The sequence below is a fragment of the Falco naumanni genome, chromosome 1 (genome assembly GCF_017639655.2).
Source record: "Falco naumanni isolate bFalNau1 chromosome 1, bFalNau1.pat, whole genome shotgun sequence".
NCBI lineage: Eukaryota > Metazoa > Chordata > Aves > Falconiformes > Falconidae > Falco > Falco naumanni.
Genome location: NC_054054.1, coordinates 73,217,659 through 73,234,095, shown reverse-complemented (window position 1 = coordinate 73,234,095; position 16,437 = coordinate 73,217,659). Strand labels below are relative to the sequence as shown.

General features: G+C 44.6%; 1 protein-coding gene across 11 annotated transcripts in view; it reads left to right on the top strand.

The window, feature by feature from the left end:
* Positions 1 to 682: 682 nt before the first annotated feature.
* The window catches only part of PDLIM5 (PDZ and LIM domain 5), a 132,884-nt gene continuing 117,129 nt past the window's right edge, over positions 683 to 16,437 (top strand). For 4 of the 11 annotated variants that reach the window (XM_040599291.1, XM_040599282.1, XM_040599272.1 and 1 more), the window contains exons 1-2: positions 683 to 813; positions 3,784 to 3,919. In XM_040599291.1, coding sequence (XP_040455225.1) covers positions 3,824 to 3,919 — 96 coding nt within the window. In that variant the 5' untranslated portion in view covers positions 683 to 813; positions 3,784 to 3,823. Of the gene's footprint in view, positions 814 to 875; positions 895 to 3,037; positions 3,054 to 3,783; positions 3,920 to 16,437 lie in introns of those variants that run through there. The other 7 variants (XM_040599237.1, XM_040599220.1, XM_040599196.1 and 4 more) reach the window with 4 other exon arrangements.

Sequence of the window (16,437 nt, the reverse complement as noted above, 5' to 3'; positions counted from 1 at the left end):
GTAACGCATCGCCTAACGTCGTCGTCTGGTTGAGCATCACCTCAGAACAAGTGTGATTTCTTGCACCCGCTCCTAGGGAGTGGCTGTGCCAGAAGCCTCCCTGTCCTCCTGGCTGGCGGACCCCTTCTATTTTCTGAGCCGAATTTATTCACAGCCATTTGTCCTCCTGCCAGCATCGCCTTTCAGCTTGAACCAACAGCTCTTCTGCCCCGCTGCTGTCCCCCACTTCGATGTACTCCGGGAGGCAAGAACACCCCCGTCACCCCTCGCGTTACCACCCTGAGCAAACCGAACTCCCCCTTTCTGTCGGGTCCCCTGCCGCTGCAGCTGTCGCAGCCTACCTGGGGCTGTGCTAAGGGGATTGTACATTAAACACCGGGGTGGAGGGGGGGCGCTTTGGGGGGCTGCTTCCCCCCTCCCCGTGCCCTCAGGCCGGGGGCTTGGCGCGGCACGGGGAGACCCAGCACCCCCTCCCCGCTCGCCACCGCGTTCCACAGGTGCGCCTTCAGTTGTATGTGCGTAAAGCAAAAGGGGGACCAAGTGTGCGCGTCCCTATTTAAAAAAAAAAATTAAAAAAAAATATTAAAAAATCGGGACCGCCCGGGGACGGTGCTTTTGAGCCTTTCCAGCCCCTGCTCCTCTGAGCACCGCCGCCCCGTCCCGGCGCTGCCGGGCAGGGCCGTGCCGTGCCGTGCCGTGCCGGGGGAGGAGCGGCGGGGGACGGAAGTGAAAACAAGACCGGGGGGACGGAGCCGCCGCCTGCAGTCGCGCCGCGGGTGCCCTCGCCTCTCCGCGCCTGCACCGCGCCGCCGGGTGAGTGCCGGCCCGGCCGCGGTGGGGCGGGCGGGCAAAAAAAAAAGGGAAAAAAGGGGGCAGCGAGCAAAACGTCCGCAGGTTGGACGGCGTTTTAAAGTTTTAATTTATTTTTTCTTTTCTTTTTTTTTTTTTTTTCTTCGAAGCGTTGCGTGCGGTTTGCCACGGGCTGGAGAGCGCCCGGCCGGGGCTGCCGGTGGGGCGCGAGTGTCGCGGGGGCAGCGCCTGGCAGCGCTCGTGGGGTGCCTTGTCCTGGGCTGCGGGGCACCTGCGGGGCTCCTTGCCCTGGGCCGAGTGTGCAGGGGTGCGGGGGTCTGCTCGGGCACGGGGCTCTGGAGTGCCTCGGTCCCCAGGCTCGGTGGCACCCGTGGGGCTGCGCTCCGGGCTGCCTGCGGGGCTCCGTGGGGCTGCGGGGGTGCCGTGGGCAGAGACCCAGCGCGCTGCGGGGCTGTCTGCTCCCCCGGCCTGCGACAGCCGTGGGGCTGCTCATTCCGGGGCACTTAGAGGGCTCTGGCGGGGGAGCTGGGCGAAGGGGGAGCCGCCGGGCGCGGGGGGCTTGTGCTGGAGCGGCCACCCTTCCCTGGGCGGGGGGTCACCCGCTGGCCGCCCCCCGGCACGTCCCCCCTTCCCGGGGCGGGGGGGCTCCCTGGCCGCCCCGGCGGGCAGCGGTGAAGGCGAGCGTGTCAGCCTGGCTTTTGAAATCCCCCTTTCCAGCGGTAGATCCACCAAGCGTTTGATCATCTAAATGAAAATTGCACAATTTCACCCTTAGCTGGTTTGTTTGCGCAATGCTCTCCCCACGTGAAGCGGGGCTGGTGGGTGCGATACTTTCAGCTGTTGCTGTAGCGTGTTTTAAGGAATTTGTTAAATGAAACTTCGAACGGACCTCCTTTGTCTGCCGTTTCTTCCCGGTGTGTCTGTAAGGCTGGAGATGCAGACATGGCAGAGTCGAGGGGGTGAGAAGGGAAAGATGAGTGATGCTGAGCGTGATGCATGGCATTTCAGCATGCAGGCTCTCCCCCCCTCTCCCCCTAGTTGCTATAAATGAAAAAGAACAGTATCCTTTTCTAATATCATTGTATCTTTTCCTAGGTCTGTGATTGTAACTAGCTGTTACTTTGTTTAAAAAAAAAAGGCCCAATAAATAACAAACAAATATACCAGTCCTTCAGTTTCAGCGGGCAGGTAAAGCCTGTGCTAATGACCTGCATCTGTGCTGGTCACTAGATGTGGCTTGCTTTTCTGCAGTCTCTAATTTATAGGGACCTGTCACTGAGGTGGATTTCATTTAGAGGGAATGAAAAAATATCATATTTTCATATGAAAATAAATCTGTGACTAAATAAACCCCTCTCCTTCTAAAGGAATTTGGTGCACGGAGCAACTCATGCTTCTTGCTTTAGGGGTGAGCCACCCCACTAAGAGTCCTAGCTCAAAATTGGTGGAGGCTTTTTGTTACTTTTCTTACTCAGCCACATAGAAGCCCAGTGGTGTGTGTTTCCCCCTCTGTACATTGGTGCTCGTTGAGACTTTTAAGGAAGGATTGAATCGGCACTTGGGGTCAGAGCTGCCCCACTGCTGGATGCCAAGAGGCAGGGGCATGTCAGGAACTGCGCAGGTACCCAGGCACCTCTGCTACCAGCTCTGAATTTTGCTTCCTAATAGATATCCTGTTCTGCCCAATGCCAGCAGCCCCATTCTGGTTACCTGAGCAGCTGTCGGTGTGCATAACGTTTACCATTTGGTTTAGAAAGAAGTCTGAGAGCAGTGGATCTCTGTGGTTCTGGGAGGTGAACCCAGAAACTTGTGTTACCAAGTGGGGAGTGACATGAAGTGTCCATCCCTGCACCGGTAGGGGCTGTGTGGCAGCCCTGCTGCGGTGGTCCGTGAGGGTAGGCTGCACTTGCAAAAATCCCCCGTGTCCAAAAAAATAACACAGCCCCCCTGCAGTGTATGAACAGCTCAAACCGGGCTTTGCAGAGCTCGGTGAGATGTGCAGCCCATTTGCTTCTGCTTGACTGAAGGTCCACCTTAAATGTCCCTATACGAGTATGGAATCTGCCTGTGTCCCGGTGTAGTCTTACAGCAGCCCTGGTGTGCTCCTGCCTGGCTTCTACCATACAAAAATAGATGGCACCCACTACCTAAGATGTCATTGTAACGTTGCTTATCTGAGGTGAAACTGAAGCCTTTACCTTTGACGCTGAACGGCGATTCGGTGCCTGGGTTGCCTTTTAAAGGTAATTTGTTACCCATATGTGTGGGGAGGGAGATGCTTGGATTTTGCTCCCTCGACATTGAGTTGTGACCGTGGGTATTTCGCATTAGTTCACAGCTTTTATTTGAGGGTTGATTTTAATATCTGTTTTGTCTGTAGCATCGTTCTGCCACTATGAAGCTATGCTATAAAAATAAAAATGTTCTAGAGACTTTATTTTCTTCTGATTAACTTCAAAGCTGTGGTGTTTTGACATCGTTTTGAAACTGTGGAGACATAATGTATTTAGAAACAAGCTTTGAGCTGATGACATGGCAGCATATGATATTCATTTTGTTAGAAATGAATGTGCTAGTAGTGCTAATTTCTTCCATACTAGGATTCAAGGGATACTATCAATTCATCCTTGTCTCAGCATTGACTTTTTTTAAGATGAGCTTTAATAATGTATGGGTGGTTCCCCCTGACCCCCAGTCTTTTGTAAGTAAGGAGATGCCAAACATCTCAGCACCAGAAGTTCTCAAAGTCCCAAGTCCATTTTACCAGTTCCCTAGTTATATTTCTTTCCAGGTTATGGAGGAGAACAACACATGAGGAATAAAAGTACAAGTAATGACAGATCTGGTGTGGATTTTTGGCTGTCTTTATACTACGGAGGAGAACATGGGCAAAGAAAGAGGACTTTCAAAATGGGAGACAGTGCCTTTTGTTTTTATCATCGTTAAATTAAAACTCTTAATTCTCTTCTGCAGGCATCGGTTCTTTGGATTTGATCCTTGAATAATAAACATCATGAGCAACTACAGCGTGTCTTTGGTCGGCCCGGCTCCTTGGGGTTTCAGACTTCAAGGGGGCAAGGATTTCAACGTGCCGCTGTCTATCTCTCGAGTAAGTGCATTTGCCTCTTTGCCTGCGTGTGGGTATCTGTTATGCTGTGGCTGACCTGCAGCCCTCAGACAGAAGTATGCAGAGCTGTTAATTAGAGATGCTGGGGCTCAGCTTGTCCTGTGGCTTAGAGGGCTGGGACCGGGGTGTGCGTGATGGGGGTGTGATAGGGGAAGCCGGGAAAATGAATCTTCATTGTCTGAAGGCTTTTGTCCAACAAAATTATCTTAGGAAGGATGTGTTCATTTGAAATGGTTATTTGATCTGCATTTATTTATGTGACAAACAAAAGAAACCGCCCTTGAATGCCCCTCCCTGCTCCCACCCCGAAGACAAGAGGTGCAGAGGCTGGCAGGAGACAAGCAATTTTGCGCGCAGGGCTCAGCCGGTGCGGTTCAAATGGGAGGCAGCAGGGAAAAGTCACTCATGAAACCCTTGTTTATTCAGCAGCTCTTAGCAGCTTGAGGATCTCCTGGTGTCTGTTGTTGCAAATCCCACTATTTACAATAAAAAGGCACTTAAGTGACAGTAGTTGTAAATAGCAGTCTATGCATGTGTGCCTGAATGAATGTGCCAGTTTCTCATCAGCATTTCATGGAGTGTGTGCTCTGAAGTGGTATTCAAAGGATTTGAGGAACTAAGTCAAAACAAATGTGATCTTTGTACCCAGGCACTATCTAGTTTTCTACTTTAAAGCCACGTTTTCAGGAAAGGCTTGCCTTTCAGCATGGGCTGGGTTTCAAAGCCTTCTTCAGATGGCTGAAGCAGTTCACATATAAAATACGGGCATGAACTTTGCAGTATTGAATTTATAGGATTATTAGAATTCTCTGGGTGAAGAAATTGGCTTCTGATGGCTCCATATACTCTGGCACCTTCAAATCTGATTTGCAGTGTGGAAGCATTTATGTACAAATGACCCCTTCCCTGTCTGCAGCTCTCCTCTCCCTCCTGCATATTTGTATAGTTTAGTGACAAAGATTAATTATTTTTTACACCTGTTGGGACTGCAGAATTGATACTGCCCTGGGAGACGGAGCAGGTTTCTATTTGGGTTTATGCATCATGGCAATATTTTTAGCTAATCTCAACTAGCAATTCAAACTCTGCCAATTCATTTAGACTTGGCTTATCCTATCCACTTGTGGATTATGCTGGTGAAGTTAAAATACAGTTTGGCTCTGGAATATTATTTTTATATGGCTAAAATGGACTGGAGAGCTGTAGGAACGCCTGCCTACAGACAAATACAGCAGATACCTGAGTCAAAAAGGGGTTGAGAAGCATTTTATTCCAAAATTTTGGGGATTTTAAAGCTAAACTGTAATTCAGTTTCTTGTTCAGTAGCTTGTTACTCCTGCAGTATCGAGTAATGTGACGTGGGGATATGGATAGCACTCTTCTGATTTGTCAGTAGAAGTGCTCTCACGACAAGGATTGCGAAAGCATAGACTCTTGCTTGCATCGGTACTTGTGCATGGTACTGATGAGCAGTTAAGCACTATAGACAGTAAACTACAGTAAACAACTAGTTTGGGGAAAGGGTAGCTTTTTTTTGTAGGCACCTCTGCTGTCCTGGAGATCTAGAGTGCAGTCCTGCTGTAAGCAGGCTTCCCATCTAGAACATTCTAAAGAGGAAACGTATGTTGAAATTAGCTTAGGCTACTACTGTATTGCAGGAATCAAATATGCTGTTGCACGGAGTAACCTTGGGGAAGTGGCCTAAGTAGCTACGTATAAAAGCCTCAGTTATGGGATTCCCTAATAACAAATGTCAGTGCCCACAAAAGCAGATGTAATAAAAGATGGGGACCAGGGTGGTTTTAGAACTTTAATTTGTGCATGGGAGGGGGAAGCACAATGCTCAATTAAGCTATTATACCTCAGCTGGACTGTTTCTTATTTGCAATTAAGAACATGCAGATAAGTAGACTGCTTGGTATTTATCTCTCTGGCCTTTGGATCAAAAAAGTGCTTAGTTCTGGTATGCCAATCCAGCTTTGGCCCGGTAGCTGGAAGAATTCAATGCCATGTTCCTGGTATGCTAGAACAGCATGTACTAGTCACCCCCCAGCCCTTCTTTTCCTGATGAAGCATAAATGCCTTCCTGTATCTGAAGACTGCTAATTGAATTATTTTAGCAAAACAGTAATGAGACAGCAGAATTATGTTCTTTGGCAGGGAGGATTTCTTTGGTTTGGTTTTGTTTTTAATTTGTCCTCTAGCTGCTGAGGATGAATCTGGCTGCACTGCTGGGGCTAATTTCCTGCTTTAGTTGAAACTGCTTGAAAGTAAGTTCAAATAAAGTACAGTTTACAAAGCACAGAAAATACACCCATTTCTAAAGCTTTTTACTAATGATTTGAATAGATTAAGATCTTGTATGGTTCCCTGGAGAAAGTTTTTTTAGTAAGTCATCTGGCTTTGTTTTCATATGAGTGAATTGATTGTTTCAGAATCAACACAGACCACTGAGAAGGCAGCTACTTAATAGGCATCTCCACCTGATAGATTTGGGAGGCATTGTCACAACACTGAGTGTTGGATGTACAACACAGGTCCTCCTCATTTCTCAATTATTTCCACACAAAATTTATGTCCAAGTTGCAGGATGTTCTGCTAAACAGAAGCTGGGTCAAAAAAGAGTATCGGACCAAGTAATTGCAGCTGAATTATTTTGATTTTAATCATGATTGCTAATAATAAGGGATCAGCTGTTGCTGATACCCGCGTGGATCTGTGGTCTTGGATAAATCCTACTGATGCTAGGAGTATGTGCAGTTTGGGAATAAAATTGGTCTGCACTCAATAGATTCTTGACTTCTAGGTTTGTTTGTGCAAGAGTTTGTTTCTGCTGGATCAAAATAAGGAAATGCATTTTTGGAGATAAAGCAATCCAAACACACTGCTAGGCAGGATTCCTGGAGAGGCTCTTGCCCGTGCTAAGTATTATATTTACAGAATTTGGGGTTAATGGTATCTACAGCATGATCCATGTTGCTTATGTGCAACACAGTAGCTTTTAAAACAATACACACTTCTTCAGAGTTTGAATTAACATTATATTTGCTTTTGTTTTGGGGGTAGTTGGTTAGTACCCAGTACTTAATTAACCTAAGCATTACTGCAGCATTGGAATTGTTAAAGCTGCTTTTCCCTGCAGATTGAAACAAATAGCATTTGGTATTGATGATACATTCACTATGTTGTGATGACCTGTGAGAGGTTTAGATACTGTTCTAAATGTATGCTTGAAATGTTTGTAGCCTATCAGTGGTGCAGTCTAAACAGTGCTTGTCTTTGTTTTATGGCAGTGTTTACTACTAGAAACAAGGAAATACTGATGTGAAACTGTAGTTTGAATAGTAATGCAGCCTATTGTGCAATATATACCCTCCCACCTCATGAAAATACATAGGATGTTTTCTTGTATTTTGTTCAATCCTGCTGGCAAGTCTAGCCATCTACTTTCAGAAGATGTTTTGTTATCTGTCTTTCTCCTGTAGGAATTAAATGGAATATGGCCTTCTTGAAATGCCTGACCTGACTGACAGCTCTGTTTTTCTACAACATATTTCACTGTGGGTCATCCCCCTCCTGCCCCCAACTTCTTCCTGCTTCACTGATCACTTTGCCTTTCCAAAAAAAAAAAACCAGAACAAACAAACAACCGCCCCCCCCCCCCCCCCTTAGAAATAGCCCCTTCTTTGTGCAGTTTTCCAGTTTTCATTGTTTCATCTCTTTCAAGTATGTTTTTCTGTGTTGTTGTTGCAAGCCTGTTGTTGATGGGAGACTTGTGATAATGAATCTGCCAGCCAGCGGTACACCCAGGGAGGGAGTAGGTGGAGGAGCAGCCCACCATATGATGAAGTAGGGAATGCATGTGCAGCACATCTGCTGCTCAGTTCTCATCCCACGTGAGCATACTGGCATTCTGCATGCTGGTATTGGGAGGTCACTATCGGAGGAGTTGTCTCTGTTCTCCCACTTTCCTTTCTTGCTGCCCAGGTATGTATATGGTTACTTAGCAAGCTGTCCATGTGGATGGAGTGTGTATGGATGGTTTTGCACAGTGTTTGCTTATTCAGGCATTTGGCTTTTGGCTGCCTTAATATTTGGAAGCAAGTTATTTTAAAGTCATTAACATCTGTGAAAATAATAAGGAAAATGATGCTTTGAATAGAGCTAGAGCATGTCAGCTTTGACTGGAGTCTGGCTGAGCCTCTTGCCCTTGTGTTTGTGTGAATTTTATTAAGCCATATGCGTCATTTCCAGTAAAATAAAGTTTTGTGTAAGTATGAAATAAGTTATTGCAGTGGGGGACTTGGGGAAATGGAGATGTGAAATAGGAGAGAAACACTGGAACAACTGCTGGCCTGGCCGGTGATAATTGTGTCAGTAACTTTATGCTTCATCCTGGAAGCTACTGAGAGCTACTAACTAAGCCCTAACTGGCAGCAGCTGGCATCGCTGTGCTGGTTTGATTTGTTACCAAGTTGTGATGGTTTGCACAAGATACAGCTGAAGTGGCATGGGGTCAGAGGTACTGGTGGAGATCACAGCGCTTACCTGCCGGTCCTGCTCCTGTGGCAGTAAGTGTGGCATTTTACAAGAACTATCAGTGCTTATGAAATGGATGGGATTAGCCAAGACATAAAGCAAGAAGTGTTACTCTGTTTTGTTTAATTCTGTTTACAAGATGTAGTTTACTGAAAAAAATACTGAGAATGACAAATGAGCTACCAGTGCCAAAGTTTGTATCCTCTCTGCAGCGAGGTCTGAAGGAGCAGAGGTTTTTCTTTGGAACAGAGTGGAGTATGGGCAATTGTAAAGATCTCAGCTGCATAAGTGGTTTAGTATCGGTTAGTTTTCTGAAATCCTAAGAGTGCTGGTTAGTGCTTCAGAGTTTGCGCAGTTGCAAGCAACATCCTCCTTTTGAGAGCTCCTCACTTTAACTTCAAGATGAAAAGAGAGATCAGTTGGTACAGACATAATTTCCCAGTTGCCCCTCTTTTTCCATTGCTGTCTGGTGTCTTTGTGTTGAAAATTGGGAAAAGGCCTATGTTTCCCCTGACCATTTGTCTTCCTTCCCATGTCTATTCTGTTATGCAATGTGAAAAAGCATGACAGACCATCATCAGTGGAGTAGGGCTGGGAAGAAGGGAGGGTGTGGGGGAGAAGAGGCAGAAGAAAAGTGTCTGCATCTTGTCTGCTCGTGACCTTATTTGTCAGAAAACCTCCTCAGACCAAGTAGGAAGCAAACTTACTTTAAAATAGTTCCTCTACTGATGTCATTCCCCCAGAAGTGAAGCTGGCTGTACTGGGGGAAAAAGGAACCAAAGACCTTGCAGCTAAGCGATATCTGATGTGATGTGTGAACATACTCTTTTAACATTAAAAAATGCTGGTAACTCTTTTTCCTCTTATAAGTGACAGTTTAGTTACAGTCTGAGGAGTACAAGCTAAATACTTCATGATGAAAAACCTAAAGTATTTGTTTGCAGTGTCTGCTTCTCAAAGACAGATGTCATGAAAAAATAAACACTTGATTAGATGTTCAGAGCAGATGCAAAATTGGCAGTCCTTCCAGAAGCCAAAAAGCAGGACCATTTATTAAATAGTAACTGCAAAAAAACCAGGCATGTTTTCTTTGTAAGTATCTGGCCCTGGAGGCCTGACAACTTCTGTCGACTTCCCCATCATTCGGAGAGGCTATTTTTAGTGTAACTGGTTTTCTCATTATTCATTGGCCGATGCCTATCAGAACGCATTGTGAGAATAGACGTAGTGTTGAAAGGTTTGTTTGTTTGGCTTTGGTATGGAGCCAGGAGATAACATTGTTGACTTTTTTTTTTTCTTTTTGTTTTGAATTAATAAGAATAGATTTCATATGTTATCAATATAAGGGAAAGTGTGAGAGAAAACTGTCTCTCATGTGCCTCAAGCAGTGGAAATGTGGGAAGGGTGATGTTCCTCCTGCCAGTGGTGGAAAAAGAAAAAAAAATATTGAGGCTGAGGTTTGTTTGAATAAATATGAGAAATGGAAGTACATTTACTTCCATAGGTCGCTGTTACAATAGAGACGGAAGGAAAGGAGGGTGCTGCTAAGGCCGATGTTACACGAGTTTTTGAATGACTCAAGACTGCAGGGTAGTAAAAGTAAGGGAAATGTAACAAAAGTATCTGTTCAGGCTCCCTTACTATAAGAGTTCCTCAAGCTGAATTTGTGGAGAGGGGTATTTTCTTAGAAGTGTTAACATGGGCAGAAGAAAAAGGCGAAGAACTTTGGGCATGGAGTCCTTTGAGGTGCAAGTAGCTTCACTTACCATGTTGACTTAAAGCCTTGCTTGTGTTAAGGAATTTGTACTGTCCTGCTGCTCTGATGAGAGATGCTGAAGACATTTGGTGGGAGTATCACTAACTCCACTCGCCTGGTTTAGGTGCAAACAAGCTACTGCTGTAAGTATGTCGGTAGGCAATTGTGGGCTATACGGGTTTAGATTAGGGCTGTGATGGTCTTCTAGGACAAGTTTGCTGATAGATCAGGTTTGTAATTATGTTCACTTCCAGGAACTGTTCTTGAAGGGTTTTCTTCAGGAGCATGGTCATGCTGGTAGTGCCGTGCTGTGGCAATTCAATCCCTTCTTCCTAAGGGTGGTGTGTGTGTGTGTGAGGAAAGAAGGCATTGGGAGCTTGTGCTATGTGTATACCCCAAAAGCAGCCTCTAACGACTTGCTTAAAACCAGATACATATGGAAATGAAGTTCAGGGAGAAGTAGGAAGAGAGAAACAAAATGCGGATTCTGTGAGGTTTGGTACAGCTGCGAGGAGGGCAGGCTGCTGCTCAGGTACCAGCCAGCTGCACGTGTCTGTGGCCACTAATCACTTCTGCAGAACAGACCTAAGGTTTCAAGTGGGGAATGAAGGCCACCCTTACTGGACAGGCTGTAAAAAGTCTGATTTAAATGACTTGTGTAGCACTGCACAGGGGTATTCCTGCTTTCTTTTTCCCCTTCTCTGCTTCATTTGTCACTCACTTTTCAGCACTGTCAGTTAATGGGATAGTGTCCCCCACACAGTACCTTTGCATCTTTTGACACTTCAAGATACCAGTGCGGTTCCCACCACATAGCCTCTTGCGTATGCTGACCCAAGTAGAGAGGTAGTAGGGGAACAAAATAGTATGTTATAAATTGAAGACTGTATCACAACGCACATCGTCAAAGCAGATAAATAAGTGCTGCACTGATGGAATAAACTGTGCACCAAAACTACTGATCAAGGAGCCACAGAGCACAAAGAGATTTCTGTAGTCAGTCACTTATTTTTACTTATTAGGGAAAACATCAGTCTTCAGTGTTTACAGTCCAGAAAACTTGGAGTGAAATTACTAATTCTGTGACAGCTGGGTGACTCCTGCCTATATTCTGTTGAGCTTCAAGATATGTACGAAGTGTTGAGTCCCCACTCAAACCAGGAAGATCCTACACATTCCCTAAGAGATTGGTGTTTTTTCTTTTACTGTAGTCCAGAAAATTTCAAGTAGAATAGTCCATAATATTTTCCTATTATGGATTATTGTAATTGTAGTTGCCATCTTACTCTGAGTTAATCTTGTGTTAGAAACTTCAGCTTAAACAGTTAAGCTTAGTAAAAGTAAAAGCAAGAGAAAATGGCATCTGATAGTTGAAAGTATTTGAAAGTATGAACTCTGGCAATTGCTGTCGGCTGTGCCTGTATCAGAGCAAGTAAAATGTAATGCCTTGTGTGAAGTCTCATAGGCTAAAAAGTGGATCTTGCTGCGTCTTTAGTCCTGTTGGAAAGGTCAAATGGTTTGCATGTTAACTGGATATGAAAGAAGTTTGGCTTACCCTGGTCTATATTAAGGGATGACCTAATGTGGTATCTAGCTCCTTCCTTAACAAGTGATCGATCAATGTGAAGTACTTACCGTAGGAAGGCAACAGAAACATTTTGTGTTAATTACTTCATCGTTCTTTTGAAGGCTTGAATAATGATTTAGATGCTAAGCATGGATTAATGTAGAGTGTATCGAATTCAGAAAGGTAAAACGCCATGTTTGTTAAGCCTTTGTTAAGCAGATCATCTTTAGATATTCTTATACCCAAAATTTATTAAACCTGTGGAAAAAATTATCCAAGTGTCTCCTTGAAGTGTGATATTGTAGTAATAGCACTTTAGATTTTTAAGAAGGAATTTGTAGAGTGAAGGCAAAATGCTGTAAATGTGAAAAATGCAGACATAAATAAAGGGGTTTTTTTGTTATTAAAAATATTATGTCACCTTGGTAGAATCTCTAGCTGTAGAACATTTTTGTTCAGAACACTTAAAAAAATAAAAAAGCAGCTTTGCTGTGCAAATGCTGCCACAGCCAGGGCAGCTTAATCTAAAAGTTTATAGAATATCTGCTGTTAAAAGTTTTTCTTTCTAATGTACATCTTATATATGACAAGCCAGCTGTAGTTAGTTCTGAGTCCAATGCTGCTACTAAGTGAAACTTTTCTTTCTCTCCTGTGAATTAAGAGGCCAAAATTGCTGTATTTATTAGGGAGGGTGGGGGAGGGGGAGGCTCCCTTGCCAGTGACTTTTACGTCTTCTCTTTGTGGTTCTAGTCATAGCTTGGCTTCGTGTGAAAGACATGGAGAGGTAGACTAATGGGATTGCCTGTCTCCAACTTGCTCATGTATCTAAACAATTCCTTCAGTGACTTTCTATTTTTCTTTACCTAATGCCTTTAAAGGGGGTGTGTGGGGTGGGTGGTAGGAGAAGAGAAGAGCAAACAAAAAATCAGTGGAAATCTACAAGCCAGAGAGCTTGTGGAAGTTGGGTTGGTCTCACTTTTATTAGCCTGATAGGGAAATAGAAGGCTTGTAAAGCTTTAAGCATGAAAGACATCTTGGTAGAGTAAATTCTTGTTTCTTGTTGGCTTTCTGCAGCTCACTGTCAAATCACAGTGTTTTGAGTCCAGATCAAGTAAGGGTGTTCTCTGCTTAGTGTTTAACGTGGCTTGGTAACTATCATTCAGGAATGAAAAGGCACCTCCCCAAATAGGTATTTTGGCAAGCAGAATATATTCAACCCTCAGGGGACAATGTACTAGTTCTTTGTGAGGGACGTTGTCTGGATTCATCAAATGTAGTAGTAGTGATCGAGGGACACAGCCAGCCTCGCTGAAGGAAGCAGCAGCGGGCGAGAGCAGGCAGCACTGCATCCTATCTGGCAGCCTGGGTTCCTGTCCTCTTAATGGACAAAGGTATGTGGGGGGGAAGAAACCCCAATGCCTCAGCAATTAACGAAAATGGGAATAAGTTCACATAATACCTAACACACTTCTATGTGAACCGGCCCCCACCCCTCGGTCAGTGGTAATCGCTGGCTGAAGAAGGTTGGCAGAAGAAAACCAGTGCTTGCATCTCCCTGTCGGAGCTCAAAGCCAGCTCCACGGATGAAACTCTTCCTCTGCCAGTGCCCTAAGCAGGGATAGTGGGTGGCACTGGTGTGGCAGAGGCGCTCTCTGGCTGGCAGGCTTGGCTGGGGGAGCCGGGGCTGCTGGCACTGTGGTAGGGGGCAGGTACCTGGGGACAATAGTGTCTAGAAGTGTGGAAGCCAGACTTGCTAGGACATGTCTGTCAGCAATACTAAGCTGTAAGAACTGCCACCGAATGCTTATTAAATTACAGCTTTTGTCAGCTATGGATACGGTCTATTCACTTTCCAGCTGTCGTATTTTGGCAACTGGCTATAAGCAAAAGTCATGTAAGCTCCTGCTACAATGAATCTCCTTTGAGAGCATATTCAATTTGTAAATTACATTATTTTGCTATTGTGCAGATTGAGTGTAATCCTGTACATGCTAAGAGCTGAAGTCTCGGTGCTACACAAACACTTGAGCAAAAGTGCCATTTTAAGCATAGAAATTATTTCCGTAAGATGACCCTTGCTTAAGGCTCAGCCGATGTTGCCGTGTATTGCTGCTCAGCACCCTGCAGTGTTGGGCCTTCAGACTGCTGTTACCAGAAGGAAAGAAACTTTGACTTGCTTGGAGGAGACAATTGACCTTTCCCAGCCAACTGTCTCTTTCTGTCAAAGGTGCGTTATTCAGGGGTTGTTAGCTGTAAGAGAACTGTCTAGCGGAGAGATTTCTATTGACATCCTGAGAGCTAGATTAAAACCAGACCTTTGACCAGCCAGTCAACCTCTGTCACTAAAACTATAGGGCTAAATCAGGTGGTTTAGTAGCATTTGGGGATGAGGAGACTTTGTGTATTAGGTATGTGGTGGTGTTTTACTACCTCTTGCTCTGGAAATGCTGTAGAGATGCTCTATCCCCTTACTTCTCTTAGCGATGTGCGATTATTGCACTCTCAAACTAGAGATTAGTACCTCAGAGCACGTCATTTTTGGGGTAGCTTCGTACAACTGTCTTTTCTGAACTATTGACTAAAATAATTGAGCTCCTGAACAAAATACGTATTGAACTAAATACTGAACAAAAAAAGTATTTTTGATTGAAAGAATAAATTTTGTGTATATGTCTAGAAATGCAATTGACTTTCAATGTGAAAACTTTGAAGCTTCCTGGAGGTGTGCATTTAAATCTTGGAGACTTGAATTCTCTCAATATCTCTCTGGGTAAAAGTATTACCATCCCTCTTATGTCAGAGGGAACATGATACACTCTGGCTGGTTGAGTAGCTCCTCTGTGAGAGTATTTTCTTCCATTGACACATCTACACTTGAACTTTAAAATGCTGAAACTGCTGATTATTAGAACTTCAAATGACATTAATTTGTTTTGATACCTGACCTGATGAAAACTGCTGCTGTTGCAGCTGACAGTCCAGATCAGTTTATAATTCTGTCCTGGATGGTGTAGGATTAAATAACTGGAAATTGCTCACAGGAAACTGATTACAGGAGTCGAAGTAAGGACTTAGGACAAACCTGTTGGTGTTGATGCTTTACTTTAGCCTTCTCCAACAGCAGGAGGTCACAAACTGCTGGGCTTTCCCCCCCTATTGCTTCCTCCTTTCAAATGTAAGGCACGCTTTTGGTATGGTAATGGAGACAGATGGGTGTAAGTACACGATTTGGACGCTGTAGCTATTGATGTCAACTGGTTCCTGACCTCATCAACAGGATGGAGTGCCTGGAGTGCTTCTGGTAACTCCAAATGCCGATTCTGTCACTCGCTGACAGTGTGAGCAGCGCTGTACTTGGTGTTATTGCACATCCTAACCTGCGCCTGTTCACTTAGCTCAGTAATCACCCTGTTCCTGCTCTCGGACTCCTTTACTAAAGGCAGCAACAGAACATATTCCCGTGGCACCAAATGAGGTCTTGGAGAGCTTCTACTGTCCTGCTTTGCCCTGATGATTACCTAGTACAGATCAGCCTTTATCCTATAGCATGGACTCTTTCCCTTGAGAGAAACTCCTGTATGACCGGGTGGAGGGGGTGGTGGGGTGCGGGATATGGGGGAGTGGTGAGACCTCACAAAAGGGGATCCTTTATGAGTTAAAATATTATCCAGAATAAGAGGATAAAGATGAGCTTTGTGACTTGAGAGGCGTAGCACGCAAAGAGTTTGGACTTACATGCAATGACATTTATGCAATATTAGTTTCAATTCTAGGAAATGTAATGTGTAACAATGGATTAGGAAATACTTCACTTTGGCATTTATGGTTGCTAACCACTCGAACCCGCTGGTTTTCTAGTGCCATTTTTTGTTTCTGCTAAGTAGGTCTGAGTCTTTCAATTTGTCACCTGTTCTAGCGTAAAGAGACAGGTGGTTTTGCAAGAACACTATTTGTACTGCCTTCAGTTTGTTCCCCCTCACTTTCCTCAGGCTGAGGACTTCTATCTTACTACTGAAATAAATCTACCAGGTGTTTTTGCTGTTGATTATCATTTAAGAGAAGTGCCACTCAGAAGCCATTATTATTTGTGGCATTAACAGGGTTTAGGGTTCAGAAGAGTGTATGATGGGGTAGGAATGAAAGGAATAGCCCTAGTTAGGTATCACCCTATGAAACCCCACAAAAGTATTAAACTCAAGTACATAGGATGTCAGAAAGCTCCAAATGACTAACGATGAAAGTTTTGGACTCTGTATACCAGATGCTATAAGTACTTACAGTGTTTTCTTGCCTTTTTTGAATTGCATAAATACTGTACTGTAAGTCTGTAACCATCCTTTTCCTTCCATTTTTTCCTTGCTGTGCCAGACTGTGGTATGTCCTGGCTTTACTGTGCCCAGCATTGAGTTTCCGTTTAAACAGAAAAGCAAGGCTGCATGGCAGCTTTTTCTTTATTGGTACAGTTGCAGGAAATCCTTCAGCATCAAGGAACAAGCTGCTGTTTCGTGCAGCAGAGTGCATCTGGGTACCACTGGATTTCTGAACAAGCATAGGTACCATCATCAGCATGCATACGCTTTGGGTTGCCAGCCCAAAAAGCACCGCTGGCTTCTTCAGAGAAAATTCTGTAGTTGGTGT